The 19,372-nt window shown below is 38.4% G+C and overlaps 2 protein-coding genes across 5 annotated transcripts in view; one reads left to right on the forward strand and one right to left on the reverse strand.

Moving 5' to 3' along the window:
• Positions 1 to 3,913: 3,913 nt before the first annotated feature.
• The window catches only part of LOC131429255 (polypeptide N-acetylgalactosaminyltransferase 5), a 131,156-nt gene continuing 115,697 nt past the window's right edge, over positions 3,914 to 19,372 (forward strand). For 2 of the 4 annotated variants that reach the window (XM_058593306.1, XM_058593307.1), the window contains exon 1: positions 3,919 to 4,894. The gene's annotated coding sequence lies outside the window, so the exon portion shown is untranslated. Of the gene's footprint in view, positions 4,895 to 19,372 lie in introns of all 4 variants that reach the window. The other 2 variants (XM_058593308.1, XM_058593309.1) reach the window with 2 other exon arrangements.
• Positions 16,545 to 18,878, reverse strand: LOC131429175 (uncharacterized). Its single transcript, XM_058593223.1, has one exon. It carries the CDS (start codon positions 18,876 to 18,878, stop codon positions 16,545 to 16,547), a length of 2,334 nt encoding a protein of 777 aa, XP_058449206.1.

Genomic DNA, 19,372 nt, shown 5'->3' on the forward strand with positions numbered 1-19,372 from the left:
GCGTTTCTTTTATCCGAAATTCAGTCAGTTTTTTTTCAGACGGTCAGTTTTAAAAATCCACAGCATACACAATGTTCATTGATGTAAATGGGCTAGAAAGGGCTAATGATTGCCAGAAGAGGGCACTGGAAAATCAAAACATTGAAATGCATTATTTTTTTGAATGTATGAAACTAACTAAATATCTAATCGATCGACGAATGGACAACGATGCGTTGGATCTGCGCAATGATTTGTCTGAGTGGTTTGATTCGGTTCTTAACAACAATATTCTTTAGTCGATGGGTAATCTATTGGTTGGTGAACACTTGTTGCTCTCGGATTGAAGGATCTGGTTTTTCATCCCCTTTTCATTACTTGTTTTACATAATTCAAGTTGGACAATAGCAAAGCGAAGTCTTGACAATTCATTCCTTTTACGATTCAGATGATCCGCCTCCTTCCCTCTTCTTCACCGGAACGTCAGTGACAGTGACGGAGGTTGACGGTGACGGACTGTCTAAATCGTACTTTAAGCGGCTCTTACATGATTATTAAAAGTGTCATTACGAAAAAGTAATGTCTATTTTGATGAACGTTTAAGGGCAGTAATGATGAATTCTCCATACAAATTTGGAATATCATTATTTTAGTAATTATTAAAAATGACAATAATAATTCTCGTGTAAGGGTCGCTTCTTCTTCTTCTTTCTGGTTGGCGTCACCCCACTTGAGATGACGACGATTGATGGCAATTTTCGTGTATAGACTTTATATTCACTGGGCTACAAGCTAAAAATTCGCTGTGTGGTTACATCGAGTCGTCAAAATACGGATAAAAATTCTTTTTTTGTCGCGAAATACTCGAATTATCACCGCACTAACACCATTCAATGTGCTCACCTGTTAATAAATTTACCGAAAGTGAAGAGCTGCTTTAAAGTGGATTTCGGTCAAAAACATGCAAGAACTGAGTTTCTTTTTTTGAGCGTGCAATTTAAAGTAAATAAATTGTACCCCTTGGAAATTTGACTGCATACCTACGTTGCCAGGTATACCGATGTATTTTTGAGCTCTATACCGCAGTATTGTAATTTTCACGGTCGGTTAGAATAGATTGCGATGCGATAAGATAGCGACAAAATGCCGCAAAGATAGCGAAACTGTCATTCGCATCGATTCAACCCCTTCGAGACCACGAGCCAGCAAAAAATATTTTTCAAATTAACCGTTACAATGACATATTTCTATTAGCAGAATAATTATTAATCAAACTTCAATCATAATGAATTCATTTTGATAATGCGTATGTGATCTGCCATCGGCTAGAACTGGCACGAATTTTTAAGCGTATGTTATTTATTTGACATAATGATTATTTTGTGCTTAGTATGTTTCCTTTTCATTCATATTTTGTATTAATCGATGCCTTGATCTTCAAAACCTCGTGCTTTATTCGAAACATTGTCGATTTTAACTATAAAAATAAACTATTACAATAAATTGTAAATCGTCCACTCCAAAAACTTGGTCGTCTTTGACCGATATATATTTGTTGATGCTTTCAATGAACAATGAAATTACCATTATTACCAGTTGAAACTGCAATTGACCTCAATCCACCAGTCGATTAATTTTTCTTGTGGCTCTAATGCTAGTTAATTTCAATACAACAGACAGCGAAGGGGTTAAAACAATTGTTGAATATTCTGGCAGAAATTTTGTGCGTCCGCGTACTAGAAAGGCTCCTAAGCGAGCTCAAAATTTAAAATTATGGCGAGAAAAACCAAACAAATACCCTACAGTAATAGCAAAAGTCATTAAATTGGACAAATGTTTATAAAAACTTGGAAAATCTGCAAAAAGACTGCTTGATTGCAAACTCTGCTTACAAACGAAATTGCAAATTTACATACCAATCTGCAAACCTAGCATCCATGGTTCTGACGCTCATTATTTCGCTATTCTGCGACGATTCCATCGCATTCTACGTCCAGCTGAAAACCACTATACATATATGTTCTAAAATATCGATAATTCACTGTTCATGCCGATTTTCTGTTTTGGCTAGGGTTAGCATTAGTGATCCAAGAACCAGAATTCAACGGAAAAAGAGAAATCGTAGACCTGACAACTTGATATACGTAACAACGTTGCCGATTTATCGGTATTCATACAGATATTTGACTTCTATACCGCAATACTCCCAAAATACCGATAATTCACGGATCGTACAGATAAATACCGATTTTCGTTGATAGCATAGATAGACAAAAGAAAAGATTGCTACGAGACTTTTTTTTGCTCACCAAAATGAGCTTTGGTGACATTTCCGTTAACTTATGTTGACGAGATTCTGATACCGATATGATACAGATAGATTTTTGCACCGAATACAGATTGGAAAAATGACCTGGCAACGCTGATACGTAACAAAAATTTTAGCATCGCTTGCTTTTGTATTTCTGTGCAAATGGCTTAAAGTATTTGTGTATTATTTTACGTTTCTTTCAAATATCATATAATCACATATTTGCATCAAATTTCCCAATATCAATATCACGCTTTTATTGTGATAACGACCAATAAGCTACCTTTGAACATCCACTTTTGAAGGAAATTGAAGGCGTCCTTTGAAAAATGGAGCATTAATTTTAACACCAGACGGAACAGAAAACTTTTCTATGAGGTTTACTATTATGACTTACTCTCAGTGAGTACCGAGTCTTTCGGACTAATCACAAAAATAAAACGCGAGATATGTACAGGGTCCGGCACTCGAAGTGTAACCAATTAAAAAGGCCATAAATTCAGTTTGGAAAATTACTTTTACTTAATTCAAAGTACAAAATGTGTAAAAATAATACAAAATTCAGAATCAATTCACTTTTGCTCGATATGACCACCTTTTGCCTTGACTTGATGACTTGAGAGAGCGAAGGAGTTGCTTCGTTTGGCCTAATGTGACTTGCAGGTATTTTGGCCCCCTCGCGAACAATAACTTTTTTCAGCGCCTCGAGACTGGTGTATCTTTTAGTTCGGACTTTGCTCTCCAAAATGGCCCAAAGAGAATAATCCATTGGATTCGCATCTGGTGAATTCGAGAGCCATTGTGTGGACGTGATGAAGTTCGGAACGTTGTTTTTCAGCCATTCTTGATTCACTCGAGCTTTGTGAGACGGTGCCGAGTCCTGCTGAAACGTCCATGGTCTGCCACCGAGATGTTTGTCTGCCCACGGCTTCAAAGCAACCTCCAGAATACTTTCCCGATAATATGTCGCATTTACCTTGACGCCAGGCTCGATGAAAACGATTGGAGAGCGCCCATCTGCGGTTATAGCGGCCCAAACCATTATCTGTTGCGGGTGCTGCCTCCTGGTGGCCAATCGATGACTCAAATTCTCGTATGAACTGTCGGTCAAGTAAACCCTATCGTTTTGAGAGTTTACGAATTGCTCAATTGGAAAAATTTTCTCGTCAGAAAATACAATGTTCGGAAATTGACCGCTTTCGGCCAAACGAAGCAACTCCTTCGCTCTCTCAAGTCATCAAGTCAAGGCAAAAGGTGGTCATATCGAGCAAAAGTGAATTGATTCTGAATTTTGTATTATTTTTACACATTTTGTACTTTGAATTAAGTAAAAGTAATTTTCCAAACTGAATTTATGGCCTTTTTAATTGGTTACACTTCGAGTGCCGGACCCTGTAGTAAAAATGTTGATACATCGGATGTGGTACAGATAGATTTTTGAGTTGGCAAAATTTAAAAGAAAATGACCTGGCAACTCTGCTGAATGCACCGCACTCACAGCATTGATTGTCATTGTTTTGACTTTTTCCACTTGACAAGCTGATAATGACAGCCTTTCGTATGGCATACACATACTACTACAGTTCTTGTAATCTGCCGCTACACAACGGCAGCAGTCAGTCAGTCGCTTTGACTTCACAATAGTAGTGAACGTGAAGGCGAACGGTGTAAGTTTAGTGAGGCTTGATCTCATTTATGCTTTTCGTCGGTAGTGTTCCAATTAGATCTGTAAGAACCATTGAACACAGAATTTGGTATAATAATTGATAATCGAGGTAACCGGATTTAACAATATTTTGCTGAAAAATTAGGTTGCATAAAGTGCTGTTGAGGCTGTCACATTTCGCTTTTTATTGACACCGTGTCAGAAATACAACTGAAACTGTGTGTATATGTGAGAGAATTAGTAAATTTATTTTGTTTTCTATCATGTTCATAGAAGGTGCTGGTGTGAAATTTGAAAATGCTGGAATCGCGTAGGCTTCGTTTGGTATTCAAACGCTTTGGATGATTGCAGTTAAATAAATTTTCACGGAATAATGATTTTCTGAGATTAGTGTTTCAAACTTGGTTGAGCTTAGCGACAGTGGTCGGGAAAGGCCAATTCCAATTGGAAAACTTTAATTGCGCAAAGTGTATTCAAGCAACTGCTGCAGTTGTGTATACGTGTACCGTGGAAGAAAGTGGCCAACAAGGGTTATTGGTGGAGATAAGATAACAATTACTCTCCCCAAATATTGGTGTACGTTGAAGAAAGTGATGTCGAATATTGAATTTGGATGTTATTGAATGGTTAAAGTGTTGTAATTTTTTCTGTTTATTCTTCGCACAATCAGTAGTAGAGAGTTAAATGAAGTTAACTCTTCAACGGATTGATGTGAAAATTGTGTCGTTTTTTGAGGTCGGTACCAACGATAAGAACGCGGAGTGTGTTGATTGAAGTAGATAAAATCAGCGAAAAAAAGTTGATTCATGCTTTTAGAAAATCGCCAAATAAATCATAGTAGTGGTTGTTATCATTCGTTGCGTGCTGCATTCGGAAGTGCTGCTGAACCCAAAGTGTTTCACGTTTCCTGTACGCCGTTTTCCTCTTTCATTGCTGTGGTAAGTGTTTTGAAGGCTAACCATATTATAACTCACAGTGATGATCGTTGGTGCTGTTGGGATCATTATCTTATTCTAACAGCTTGGCAATCATAAATATGTTGGATTGCCGTTAGTTTACAACCTACTCTGAAAGCGATTCCCGGAAAATGCTATGATTTCCAACATTGGCACAGACGAATATCACCTTCTCTCTCGTTTTTGTGAAATTACAACTTGTTTCACAGCACAGGTAATAGTTTATTTTGAGTATTGCTTGATAAATTTCCAATTTGAAAATTGTTGCAAAAGAATAGGAATAATAACATGAATCTCTTTGGTTACAATGGAATCTTTTATTAATACTTTCGTTATTTTACAGAATTATCGGAAAAGTTACTTACGAAAAAGAAACTTCTTCTTTACGTCTTTGTTGAAATCAAATCGGAACATTTCGATCGAAAGTAGAAATTTGCATTCTGTAATACGAACGAGTTAGTTTTGTATGGAAAACTATCTTCGAAGAACATTGGTATTCGATCGAAATAATCCAACTCGAAAGATATACATAATCGGGGTTGTAGTCTAATAGCATCAAAAAGGCGATCTTTATTTAATGTAGTTGATCAAATATGCATTATAATTAGTAAGGAGAAAAGTGGGAATTTCTGCACACAATTGAGGGTAGTATCACACAAAAAATGACATAAATTTGTGGTATGATTGCACGTACAATTACCGGTTCTTATCTTTTCCATTTTGCTATTTACAATTCCTTCAAAGCCGCACTCTGTCTGCAACGATGAAGCCCCATTATTCGTGAAAAAAAACACCTTCAAACAAAACAATTGGAAAAGCTCGTCTCCCGCAAAGCTAATTAGCGAGTTGGTGGATCTCTACCGTTGCCCTGGAAATAGTGTCAAACTCTCACACCAGGAGAAAGTATATGACTCAAGCATCGGATACCCCACGCAATTCGCCATCGCTGATTCGCGCAGAACAACCCCTCGGAAACGTATCAAGTTCATGTCTGAGAATTCAATTGTGCATTGTTTTGTATGTTTCAACTCGGTCGACCAGTCGACCAGAGGGTGCTGGAATCGACTCACACAGATCACGGTTAGCTGGATATTCCCCACCGGGTGTTTAGTTATGCTAAATTTAACTGTAATAAAACTACCAAATGGAAGTGGATCTCTTTTTAAATTACATTCATGCTGCACTGCACATTTTATTGCTGCGTTGCTTCAATTTATTGACCACGGTTTGCTTTGCTTTGGTTTGATAGGTGAAAGTAAAAGCAATCGTTACGTTTTTGAAAGTATATATTTGGTAGCTTAAATATCAGTTTCACGGAATTTATCATATCCAAACATTGAGTATAATTAAATGAATGATTTTCGATCATTTACTGTGGTTTTGTTTGGGCAGTGGTGTTTCAACGAGAAAGTGAAAAGTGTTTTTCAATGGTTTTTAGTAAAACTATTTCCATTGCTTTCAAACAAGAATTTCATTTAATCGAAAATTTATTTGCAACAGAGGGATAATTTTCGATCTATTTCAGTACCAGCAAGATCATCAATTTTCAGATTCGATGATTGAAGTAATCGAGAATCTTGTGTTGATCTTGAATCAACCCTGGAATTCCAATCCAAAGTATTTCAAACTAGTCTCTCGTTAAAAATCATTTGGGAAGAAACTTTCTCATTTCGCGAGCGTTGTAGACTATTGGTTCACTAATTGCATTTTCGTTGTTGATGGAAGCGTCGCTGTATGTGTGATATTTTAACTTATTCAGGATTGATGTATTTTTGTTGGTTTAGTGTAACGTCACCATAATTAAGTTCAGTTATTTACTATTTCTAAGCGAAAAATTATCGAATGAATGAAGAGTAAAGATGATGCATTGCAAATAACGTAGAAGTTCCTGCTAAAACATTGAACAAGCATTCACAAAAAATCAAGTTTACCTTTTCCAAAAATTAGTCTTGAGTTAAATCTGTCTTTTGATCTGTTAAAAATTAATGGTTGGCGATAATGAGACATATACAAAGTCATCCACATCGGTGAAAGTCGATCTGTTAGAATAAGTCTTGATAACTGATATATCAATTACAAAATAAACATAAATAAATTGTTCCCTCTTTTAGTTTTTATTTTTAATACTTTGAAACACATCTCAGTAGATTTCAAACAGTCGAAATTATCGATTCAAACTTGCTGGTAATAATCGAAAACTCTATGTTTAATTCTAGCCGGAGAGAGTTTTGGTTATCGAGTTGATGTCCATGCCTATTCATTCCAACTTGCTCACTACCAACAGTGAAGACAATGAAGCAGGTAGATTACTTGGTACTTGAAACTGCAAGCAAGCAAAACTTCAAGTGACTAGGTACGGTTATTCAATTGACGATTTATTTTGGGAGCTTCATTTGAATTTTAGGCAACAAAAGTAAAATGGATAAGCTGACAGCCAATGGCCATAAATTTCATTTTCATCTAAAAATTTTCGATTGAGATGAAGTTAAATAATAGTAACTGGAATAACATGTAATCTTCTTGACCGCCAAAATACGCTGCGATCGCAAAAAAGATTATGGATTCATCTAAAGACATCATATTAACAAGATATCCAGCCCTCACATTTCCCGAACAAATCATTGGCAACATCCTTTTTGCGAGTATGGCGCCCTCAGGCGAAGTAGGGGACAGAAATGTCAAATTCGTGCGCGCCAAAATACATCCATACAATTGCTGAGCTGAAGATTGATTTCGCTTTATGCTGTCAGGGTCTGATTCATATCAATTGAAGAATTCAGCCTACTCTTCTGCGATCGCTGCGCTGCTCAAGTGACGAGCTTTGAACTAAGCAAATCTTTTTTTATATCTTTTCTCAAGAATCGTATATAAAAAAAAACTTGTAAAAATCGGGTGACATTTTTTTAAAGCATCATTTATATTTCAGTGACTTTCCCTGAAATATTAGAATCATATTTATGGAGAAATCGTAAAATGAAATATGAAATTCGAAGAAGTGAGTTTTGGTTCTGTTTTGGTGCTGTTTTCAAATTTGGGGAATTCTAGATATTTTTTATGGATTTAGAGAAACATTGATAAACTATGCTCGAAGTTTATTTTATTGGTCTATTTACACATGTTTTATCACCCGAATCAAATTTGTATGTGAGCTGATAATTTTAAATTTTATCCGAGATTTTCAAGTATATAGGATTGATTTGAATCATGCGTTTGATGACATCACCTATATTAGTAATGCTAATTGCACTGATGAGCCGAAGGCGAAACGTAAAAAAATGAAATCAGTCATGTGTACTTTTGCACAAACCGGTATCCATGAGGTAGAGATGGTCGGGTATCGGGTATTTTACCCGAAACCCGACCCGTACCCGTACCCGACGGGTTTTTGGTCGGGTACGGGTAAAAATTTTTATTATCAATCGGGTACGGGTCGGGTACGGGTAAAAAAAATTTACTGCTTACTCGGGTACGGGTCGGGTCGGGTAAAAAAATTTACTACTCACTCGGGTACGGGTCGGGTACGGGTAAATTTTTTTTTCTGATCGATTACCCGACCATTTGTACTTCACATAAATATGTTTACACGTTGACGAGAATTTTTTATTGCAAAACAGTTGTTCCGAAAAATAAACAATTATATTCAAGGGGTTTTGACATTCGCGCCTAGAACCAGACCTGAAAACTGGCATCTTTTTCCAGAAAAAAAAACATTTCTTTTCTTCATTTAAAAAAAACGATCAATCATAGTTACGTGAAAAGTTATGTGAATATTTTCCACCCTACTTTTTTATAACATATTTAATAAGATACACTGCCTTAGCTCTTAGATGTTGCGGTCAGACCCTACTTTCCACGTAGGTTTTAACGAACTGCCATTTTAAAGCTGTTTAATGCACAATCCAGTAAAAATTATTTGATTAATATATAAAATGTAGTGTAGTATCACATATCACATTCAGATACCAGAAAACTGTTATTTTAAATATGGTTGGAGATTTTCAAAATTTACATATAAATCATTAGGATTCTAACCATCGAAACATGAACATTTGTTTCAGAAAATCTGCATAGAAGTTCTTCTTATTCTTCACTTCTGGGTGGTGTCACCTCACTTGAAATGACACCGATTGATGGTACAGCAAGTTGAGCTATATTGCCAGTTCGATGTCAACATTTCATAAGGGCACATAAACCAATGAGAGTTTATCTTTGTTTACTTTCTCTTTTGTGAATATCTCCTTAATTTTCACGTGTACCTACAAAGTATTCGTGTAGAATGAAAGATAATATCTCCATGTTTCCAACATTACCAAATATGTAACGAACGTTTGTATAATAACGTAGATATAGTCGAAAGAGAAAGTAAACAAAGAAAATCTGTCAATTGTTTTTAGGCCCTTTTGAAATGTTGACGTCGAGTTAATTTACGTTTCTTTTCACTGAAAATCTCGATGCGTGACAGTCGCAAAAGTACGGGTGAAAATCTTTTCACGCGAAATGCTCAAATTTTCACCGTGTTCACTCGTTGAGGGTTCCAAGGGAGGTGGAACAGAAGTTCAATGGCTGTAAAAACCACCAGCTCCCGTTAACATCGTTGGTGTGGGTTTGTGAGGCTTACAAAACGGGCATATTTGACAGTTTTAAATCAAAATGATAATTCATTTTGCTTTGCAGTAAAAAAAATGTAACCAAAAAAAATTTCTCACAAATGTTCAAACTACTTACACTTGAAGGACTCACAGTTCACCATTTTCAAAATTGAATTTTTCACATCGGGAATACACGTGAATTATTTGATGTTTGGTCAATTCACGTAAACGAACCGATGATACTCTATTAATTTTAGGGGATTTTCGTGATTTTTCAAGTGATTCTAATGTGAATTTTTATTTGTGTGTCAAGATAATGAGCAAGCTTACTTGTGGTTCTAAAGAATTGGATCAAAAGTCGCACTGTTTCGTAAAAACCATACCTACCCAAAATAGAATACAGCGGGTATTACGGCATTTTGGATAAATATGCTTCTCGAAAAATTTGAGTAGATATTACTCCCTTTTGTTGACATTTGTAAATGAGTATAAAGTACCAAAGACATTGGAAATCTATTCATGCTTCACAGTGTATTTATATATTTAAATGTAAACAAGCATTTTATTGTATTTTACTTTCAAAATAGAGCCTGACGCTCTATCTAGCTCGCTATCTAAAACACTATTTTTTCCATCCTGAATTTTGGTAAACTTTTTACTACTCATTCGGGTCGGGTACGGGTACAGGTAATTTTTAAACGGGTACGGGTCGGGTACGGGTAATGTTTTTTATTTTTTATCGGGTACGGGTCGGGTACGGGTAATTTTTTTTTATTATTGATCGGGTACGGGTCGGGTACGGGTAATTTTTTAAATTTTTAATCGGGTACGGGTCGGGTACGGGTAATTTTTTTTGCTGATCACTCGGGTACGGGTCGGGTTCGGGTATAAGAATTTCTATACCCGACCATCTCTACCATGAGGTACCAAAACCCAAATGACTACAACATGTTGGCGGTCAGAATACCCTCAGTTTGTTTCGTTCTTTCGGGACGTCAGAAAAGACCTTACACCTCGGTGTAAATAAAGTAACTTGTAAATAGCAAGTACTTTACGTCTGCTTAGCGGATTATGTTGATCCGTGACGTGGCATTAGCAGATCAACATAATCTGCTAATTCCACTGATGAGCCGAAGGCGAAACGTAAAAAATTTATATTAGTAATGTTTTACCATCTACTCGTCTGGAATTTGATTAGGAATAGAGCATCGTTTCCAATTGGATTACGAATTAGATGCAACTACCAAATTCCGACTCGGATCGGTTCGGAACCAAGTTCCAGACGAGTTAACTGGGATAAATTTGTTCCGTTTGACATCATGTTGAATGCAAAAAAAAAACAAGTTTTGCTCACTCTAAAAACTTTTTTTAAGAGGCAAAACAGTAAATTAGTATTGCACTTGTTCTCCATCAGATTACACCGTGAAATATTGGTTTCCAGTTAAATGTTGAAATGAAGGCTTGAAATCTCTGCAGTCTTCGGTCTACCGGAAGTCGGATCCTTCCTTAATCTCATAACCACCTATGCGATCATAATACTAATAATTTGAAACTTAGTTTGTGTAAGCCGCTTCACCTAGTAAAATTTCATAAAAATTCATGGTTTCATTGTATCTTTTATTTGAGTCTAAGTTTTTGAAAATCGGTCTAACCGTCTACGATAAATTGAAGTAACTTCCATTTTAGAGTTTTTAATCACAATTTTCGGTACTTCAGTACTATTACCGGAATGAGTTTGTTTTTTTTTTCATAAACTAACAAAACCTAACTGACCAGTTTCGAACAATTCGCTTCTTTTGCAATGTCACTAATAACGAAAACCTCTAGAATAAAATTGTTGCGTTTATTACTTGTAACTCTGCAACCGGAAGTCGGATCCAAATGAAACTATTTGAATTTTCACTTGAATATTGTATAAAAATCCATGGACTCAGAAGATTGTTTTTGAAGTGGTCTTTTTCGAGGAAAGTTAGGGCCCATATTTTTTTTTGCATCAACCACCTTGTAATTCATTGTTATTTAGTGTCGGATTACAAGACCTTTCATTTGAGCAAAACAAAGCCTTGGTATTACATTCCTTATGTGGAGTTTGACCTGTTTCAACAGACTTCGTAACCGATTCAAAGCGAACAGAACCATTGCATGACTGGTGCTACGATCCTACTGATACTAAGAATCCTTCCAGGTCGGAACATATGACAACCGGCTTGTAAGATCAGCTTCCTATGCATTGAACCACCAATCCGGGTAAACTGCCTTCATTCGAAACTAAGATCAAATCGACCCTGTAAATTCCGAGAAAAGCGAGTGTACAAAATTGTCATAACACACAAACACACATCCAAATTTGGCGGTTTCGACGAATTGATTCGAATAAAAATTGTTCAAAACTCGGTTTTCATAGTGATTGTATTTATGATAAAGGCAAAAATACTTGAAATGATGTTCGCCGAACGGAAAACGAAGAAGCGCGAAGATAAGACATTCTGTCGCTAGGTACCACGCATGCTGACTTCGAACTGAAAACATGAACGCGAGCACATTTCGGAAGCGTGTTTGATCATCCTGTCATCGAGATCGGGTGGACTCTTGGCGTCGATTGGTAACTGCTAATCACTATCACGCGTTAGAGAGTAAAATTAAAGCCCGGCCATGGACACGAGTTGACAGGAGTGCTTTCAAACGATCTAATGAATCGGGAAGGTAATGGTGACGGCTTTTCTGGGAAGGTCATAGAATAATTTTCGTTGACAGTGAGTATTATTGTGCTTTTTTTTTTGAAGAGATTGAAGGTTGAAATCTCACAGAAACGGTCTTACATTGAGTGAAAAACATATTTGATTCTAGACACAGAAGCAACGCAACCATAGCTAAAATTAACGATTGAGGGCTCTTATTGCTTATCCATCCGCCTTATTCGTCCAATTCGGTTCCTCTGGACTATACCGTACCCAAACTCATCAATAAGAAGAATTCAGCTTGCACGAGGAGCTCATCGACGTCGCGAAGGAGTGTTTGGCTGACCTTTCAGAAAATTACTTTTTGTGTAGAATCAAATCGACCTAAAAGGGGAGGGATACACTGACCATACAGTTAAGTTTCACTGTACAATGTAATTACGAATGAATCATCGCTTCTCCAAAGAAGACTACTAAAGTGGTTTTAAAACAAACGCTCGATTGCCTTTGGACGCTTTAGTTTATTCTTTCACTGTTCATGTTTCTTTTTTCCAATCAGCAAACTTTGTATTCGATGTATGCCGAAACATTTTTCTCGGTGCTCGAGGTTGGTATAACTCTTGCCCGTTATGACCTACTCTTGTATAAATCAGATAAAAAGAGATGAGTAAGAGTAGAGCTAACGGCTCTATAATCGAAAGTGAAAAAAAGATTGAAGAAGGTAAAATCATGAAACCCTATTTTTTTCATTTAGCGATCAATTTTAGACATAGTCGATATTTTTCTAGCTATAAAAATGATGTTCTAAATGTGGGATATTACTTTTTTTGGAGTTGCAATTGTATCACAGGAATAATTGCAAACTAGGCGTGTAAAATTTGCGGTTGAAGAGAAATAAGCATAGCTTTAACCTTCACATTCAACCAGATTTCCGTTCCTCGTCAGCGCTAGGTAACCGGTTTTTTTCGCATATTTTCTTCTGTTCGAGTTCATGACTGCTACCTACACCGATGAGGTTGTGTACGGCTAACCAACAAGTAAGTCTCCAACCGTCCGAGAGTTTATTTATTCTGCAGCCTCTGCGATACGTCAACAAACGCAGTCAGACTAACTAACTAACTAACTAACCATCTAACTACTATGCCAATTAGCTCGTTTGCAAACTGTTCCCCCTAACGTTATCAAGTTCAAGTCGATGCTACAGCATATTACGCACCCAGTTGTGTGGTAGCGATCGCCCTCCAGGGATGGTTGTGTAGCAATTTTCGTCGTAGCGAACTGGTTATCATCAAGGTGCAGCTTCGAACGCGTCACCCGCCGAACAGCACCGGACGTGTATACATTCATATTTCTGTTTGTGTTTGTGTGCAGAAACCGACGAACCGATCAAGATTAATCCAATCCAATATAAACTATTAAACTGTGTCTTGGAAGAGTGCCGGTTGGACAGTTTTTAGTCTGGTCACAATCGTTCTGTGTTTCCTACATATCACCAAATCCATATTTCAATTTGAATCCTCTGACAAGTTTTAAAATCTTGTAACGTTTGTCATTTTGATAAAGTTGCCATCATTACCTTTTGGTTATCCGCTACCATCCAATGAATATTATGAGCCGGTCCTTTTGCTCGCTGTTTTTAGCACAGAACACTAGACGATTACAACTTATCAATTATTTATTTTTACGGGCTCTTTCCGTTTTAGGGACTGTCGGACCCAAAAAAGTCAGAAAAAAGTCTATGTCAAATCGTTGGGGAAAGAAAAATCCCAAGAGCATCAGAAACTCCCTCCGCCCTTCGTTTTATCTGCGTTCCGGATGGCGAACATAAGCGATTTATTTTGCAAGGATTTTCTTTTTTTTTCGTCAGCTCACTGATATTTATCTAGATGAATAGCAAAGTAAAAAACTTGAACTGTCCAGTAGTATAGCATAGAAGTAGGAACATCATTTCTCGACAGGCAAAAAATTTAGCGAAAAGCACTAAGCATTTCCTTTTCGACAATCACCCTCATTCTTGTTTACGTCCGTATCCGCAATACGACGAACGGGTACTTTCGAACGAATACGAATAAGCCATTCTTGTTTTCACTCGAATGAATTCGAACGCGACTCGTTTGCCACAAAATATTCAAATATCAGTAAACTTTTTAAAATAAATGCTAAGCCTTGATGTAATCAGTCCAATTCATGTGATTAACCATATGCGAAACGCTAGAATGTATGCCATTTTAGTTTCAAACGAAACGTGTATTCGAACATCATTCGTACGAACGAAATGTCCCATTCCCGTTTACGGACGAATAGACGAAATGCCGTGGTTTCGATTCGTCAGTTTAATGTTGCGAATCAACCGTTCGAACACATTGAAAAAAGTTTAACCGATCTCTAACAAAATTATTTTCGAATCTAAAGGTGATTTTTAATCAAATCATAAATTTGTGTTTTGCATAAATCATTTAGAAAGCAAAGCAGTATAGTAAAATGTTGTTTTTTTTCTGGGGAGCCTTTGAATATATGCGAGGTTCAAAGTTTTTACGCATCAATTTTGCATCTATTAAGTACTTTATGGAAAATACGCCATGGGTAAACATGCTTTATTTTATATTAAATGCATGATTTTACCAATGAAATAAATATGTAGGCTATCGAAAACATGACAAATTCAACATATTTTTCGCAGATACTACTGATCGGACTGCTATTTCAAATGCTTTTTTTTACTTTGCACGAAGTTTAATTTGAAAATTTTTTTTTTACCGACTTGAATAAAATTGGTCCTGAGTACGATATTTATTTATTATGTAGCATTCGTCACTTCCTTGATGCTTGCAATCTTCCTTAAAAATCTACCTGCGCTACCGATCCTTCTTTTGCACAGGAATCGCGTACGTACACGTTCGAGTGAAAACAAGAATGGCTTGTTCGCATTCGTTCGAAAGCATGTGTTCGTCGTATGGTCGATACGGACGTAAGCAAACATGATGATACAAAATCAGTGAAAAAAACAAGTCAAATAACAAATGATATCAAAGATTTTTATTTACAACTCAAATCTGTACCAGAACTGATAGTTTAAAGTTGGATGGGCGTTGTTTTTATGCATGTACGATGGTTAAAAGTGTGATTGATTCGAACGTAAACGGGAATACGAATTTGCTATACTTTCGAACGTATCGCATACGGCCGTAAACAAGAATGAGGGTGAATATGTTTTCAGATGGTGCCCTAATTAGATGTGTCTCTTTTGACGTTGGTTCTAACTGCCGTCATTATAAACCATGTATAGTTTTGTTCTCTAGCTTCACCCTTTGAAAAAAAGTTCGCTAAGAATATCGTAGACTTCTTGGTATACTTTATATACTGAACTTTGGAAAAAACTTTTACCGGAGCATTCTGTTGGATTTTGTTCCTAATGGTCTTCACAAATTATCAAAAAGTAATCGTTGATTACTTGAGAATTCTATTTTGTCCCCTAATTGAAACTAACATGTGAATCAGTAAATGCTTAGGGTTAGCTAAGAAAAACACTTGTTTTTTAAACTCAATTCATTCATTAACATAACACATGGGCGTAAAAGTCCCTGGTCGAAAAAAGAGAACACGATATTTTTTAGTACAAGCGCCGCTTTAACATTTCAATACCCCTTTTGTAGAACGATTTATCTTTTGCCTCAAAGTAGGCCTCAGTTTCAACGATAACCTCTTCATTCGTGCGAAATTTCTTACAGGCGAGCATTTTTTTCAGGTCTGCGAACATCCAGTACGCGAATACGGTGCATGTAGGAGCAATTTGAAGTTCAGATCATGTTGTTTTGCCATTGTCATTGATGAAATAATTTTTTTTCTATATCTATGCGGTCGTTTCTTTGCTGTTACATACAAATCGAAGAAAAGCGAATCCTTTGAGCGTGATGACAATCAGCAGCTAAAAGCTGTTAAATTTATTAATGAATTAATTCAACTGTATCACAATTTTACTTACATTGGTCGCTAACTCTCATCTATTGCGAACACGATGATTTTTGCCCTTATAGTGGCTTAACCTCAAACCTGCACTAAATGCGACGATTTCAGTAATACCTAGAGATTTAGGTTTAAGAGTTCAGTAATTCACTTTAAATCAAATGTACTTACAAATATACATATTACTTTAAATCAAATGTACTTACAAATTATAAACCGCTTAAATTATTTCAACTGAATACTGAGTTCAATGCGAGCTCATCTAAATTGCCAAGTCATTTCCGCCTATATTGCTTGACATAACTCGCCACCTGATTCCGTCACCGTAACTGACATCAAACTTAAGTTATCGTTTGACACTTCATCCCAGGGGTGTTTCATGGAGGAATATTTCGAGAGGTGCTAACCGTAACAGTTCCCCGACCCGTAAGGCTGGTCAGGAACTTCTGGACCAGTTTTACCCACTGCTATATCCAATCGCGCCAACTTGGCCACCGGTCTACGAAAAAGTCCGCGTGCAGTTTGTATTACGGCTTCACGAACTCGGCCATCCCGACCTGCTACTACTTGGACCACACGGCCTCGCGTCCATCCGTTGCGTATCTTCTCTTCCACAATGATCACTAGATCCCCGACCGCAATCGGCCTCTCTTCGTCGAACCACTTGGTACGTCGCGCGATAGTGGGAAGATACTCCCTTACCCACCGACTCCAGAATTGATCGATCATAACTCGGCACAAGTTCCATTCATTTCTACAGGCTTGTTTTGGATCTCCCAACGTTCTTGGTGGTTGAATTACACCACTCGAGCTGGATAGAAGAAAGTGGTTTGGCGTTAAAGCCTCCTGTTGGGCCGTCTCTAACGGTATGTATGTCAGGGGTCGCGAGTTCACTACGCTTTCCGCTTCTACTAACAACGTAGCAAGAGTTTCTTCGTTCGGCGTCCGAGACGTGCTTATCGCCGCGAAAGCCGTTTTCACGGATCGCACCAGGCGCTCCCACGCGCCGCCCATATGAGGCGCTCCAGGTGGGTTCAGAATCCATCTCGTGGTTGCATTAGTGAACGTTTCCGCTAGTTGACGGTCGATTTCATTCATCTCTTGTTCAAGCTCGTTGCGCGATCCTACAAAGTTCGTACCCCTATCGCTGCGTATTTCCAAGGGAGCTCCCCTGCGTCCTATAAAACGCCTAATGGTCAGTTTACAGGATTCTGTAGAGAGTGTGTACACGATCTCTAGATGCACTGCTCTCGTTGTCATGCACGTTATCAGTGCGACCCACCGTTTTGCGATGCTTCGATTAATTTTTACAGTGATTGGTCCGAAATAATCTATACCTATGTATGAGAATGGTCGCACGTACGCCCGTAGCCTAGCCGCTGGAAGTGGAGCCATACGAGGTATCATTGGAACTGGCTTCTTCACCTTACACTCGACGCAATCCTTAGCCACCTTTCGAACGAACGAACGCAGTCGGGAAATGTGAAAACGCTGCCTCATCTCATTGACGATCGTTTCACCATTCGCGTGCAAGTATTTGGAGTGGTACCATTCGACTAACAAACGTGTAGCCCAATGTGCTTTCGGTAAAACTACGGGAAACCTCGTATCGTACGAAGCAAATGCTGCGGCGGCGATTCTACTATCAGAGCGAATAATTCCCGAATTATCCAAATATGGCGATAGCTTGCGAATTTTACTTGATTTTTCTAAACGGATTTGCTGATTTGCTGAGTTCCCAGCTAGAGCAAGAGCCCTCATTTCATCTGAATAGCATTCGGATTGTATCCACCGAAAGATAGTTTTCTCGCCTTTGTCCAACTCCTCCTGAGATAGCGGTCCTACCAATCGTTGTTCCTTGCTCGCTGTCCGTCGCAAGTTCTGTGAATATCGATGAACGTACGCTACCGTGCGGCACAGACGCATCCATTTAGAAAATCTCTCCCACGCTACAAGTTGTGGTACTACTGTTTCGCGATGCACCATACATGATGACCTCAGCTCTTCGTCGGTCGACTCGTTGTCTGTAAGCATGATCGCAGTCCACTGCTCTTCTGGTAGATAAAGATCATCTTCCCCACGAAACCAGCGACTATTTGAAGAAAGATTGGGACCTTTTCCCCACTTAGTGGCTTCGTCGGCAACGTTTTTCCTTGTCGATATCCAACGCCATTGCTCTACTTTTGATTTAGACAAGATTTCTCCCACTCTACATGCGACGAACTGTCGATACTTGCGATGATCGGAGTTAATCCAGGCGAGTACTACCTTTGAATCGGTCCAAAAAACTACTTTCCCAATGTCCAGCGAGTGTCCACTAAGTACGGTCTTGGCGAAGCGCACACCGATTACTGCTGCCATCAGCTCTAGCCGCGGAATAGAGTGTGCTTTGAGCGGAGCCACCTTCGACTTTCCTCCCACCAGCGCTACACGGATTTCATTCCGAAAAACAGCCCGCAGATATCCAACACAGGCATATGCGTCTTCACTTGCGTCCACGTAGATGTGCAGCTGAAGAGAAATTATATCTTTGATCGACGCCTTTGGGAAGTAACAGCGCGGAATACTAATCTGGTCCAACGAGCGAAACAACTCCGTCCACCGTCTCCATTTATCTCGAAGATTAACCGGAATCGACTCGTCCCATCCTGTTTTAGCCCTCCATAGATCTTGTATTAGTATCTTACCATGGATGAGGAAAAAACAAAGAAATCCAGCGGGGTCGAAAGTACTCATTACAACTCGTAGCGCATGACGTTTGGTTGGGTAATCCTCCTGCTTAGCTAGACACGTGGAGAACGTGAAGACATCACGCGTTCAGTACGCGTTCAGTAGAGCTGGTCTTGTCCAGCTGGAGACACTTCTTCAAGGCTGACTCGCTCTCACCGACCCGTGAGAGAACCTCTGATGAGTTTGAAAGCCAATTCCGAAGATAGAATCCTCCGAAAGAGTGAACCAATTTAACCTCGTTCGCCAGTTTAACCGCCTCTTCAACATCGTCAGCGCTGTCCAAGTAGTCGTCCACATAATGCTTTCGAATGATGGCGTCGGCTGCTTCCGGGTGCACTTTCGAATGCTCTTGCGCATTTAAATTTTTCACGAACTGCGCCGAACAAGGGGAGCAGGTAGCTCCAAAAGTAGCAACGTCCATCAAATAAACGTCAGGTGGTGATGACGAGTTTTCCCGCCAGAGCAGTCGTTGAGCGTGCCGATCTTCCTTCCGAATTTGA

The sequence above is a fragment of the Malaya genurostris genome, chromosome 2 (genome assembly GCF_030247185.1).
Source record: "Malaya genurostris strain Urasoe2022 chromosome 2, Malgen_1.1, whole genome shotgun sequence".
Classification (NCBI taxonomy): domain Eukaryota; kingdom Metazoa; phylum Arthropoda; class Insecta; order Diptera; family Culicidae; genus Malaya; species Malaya genurostris.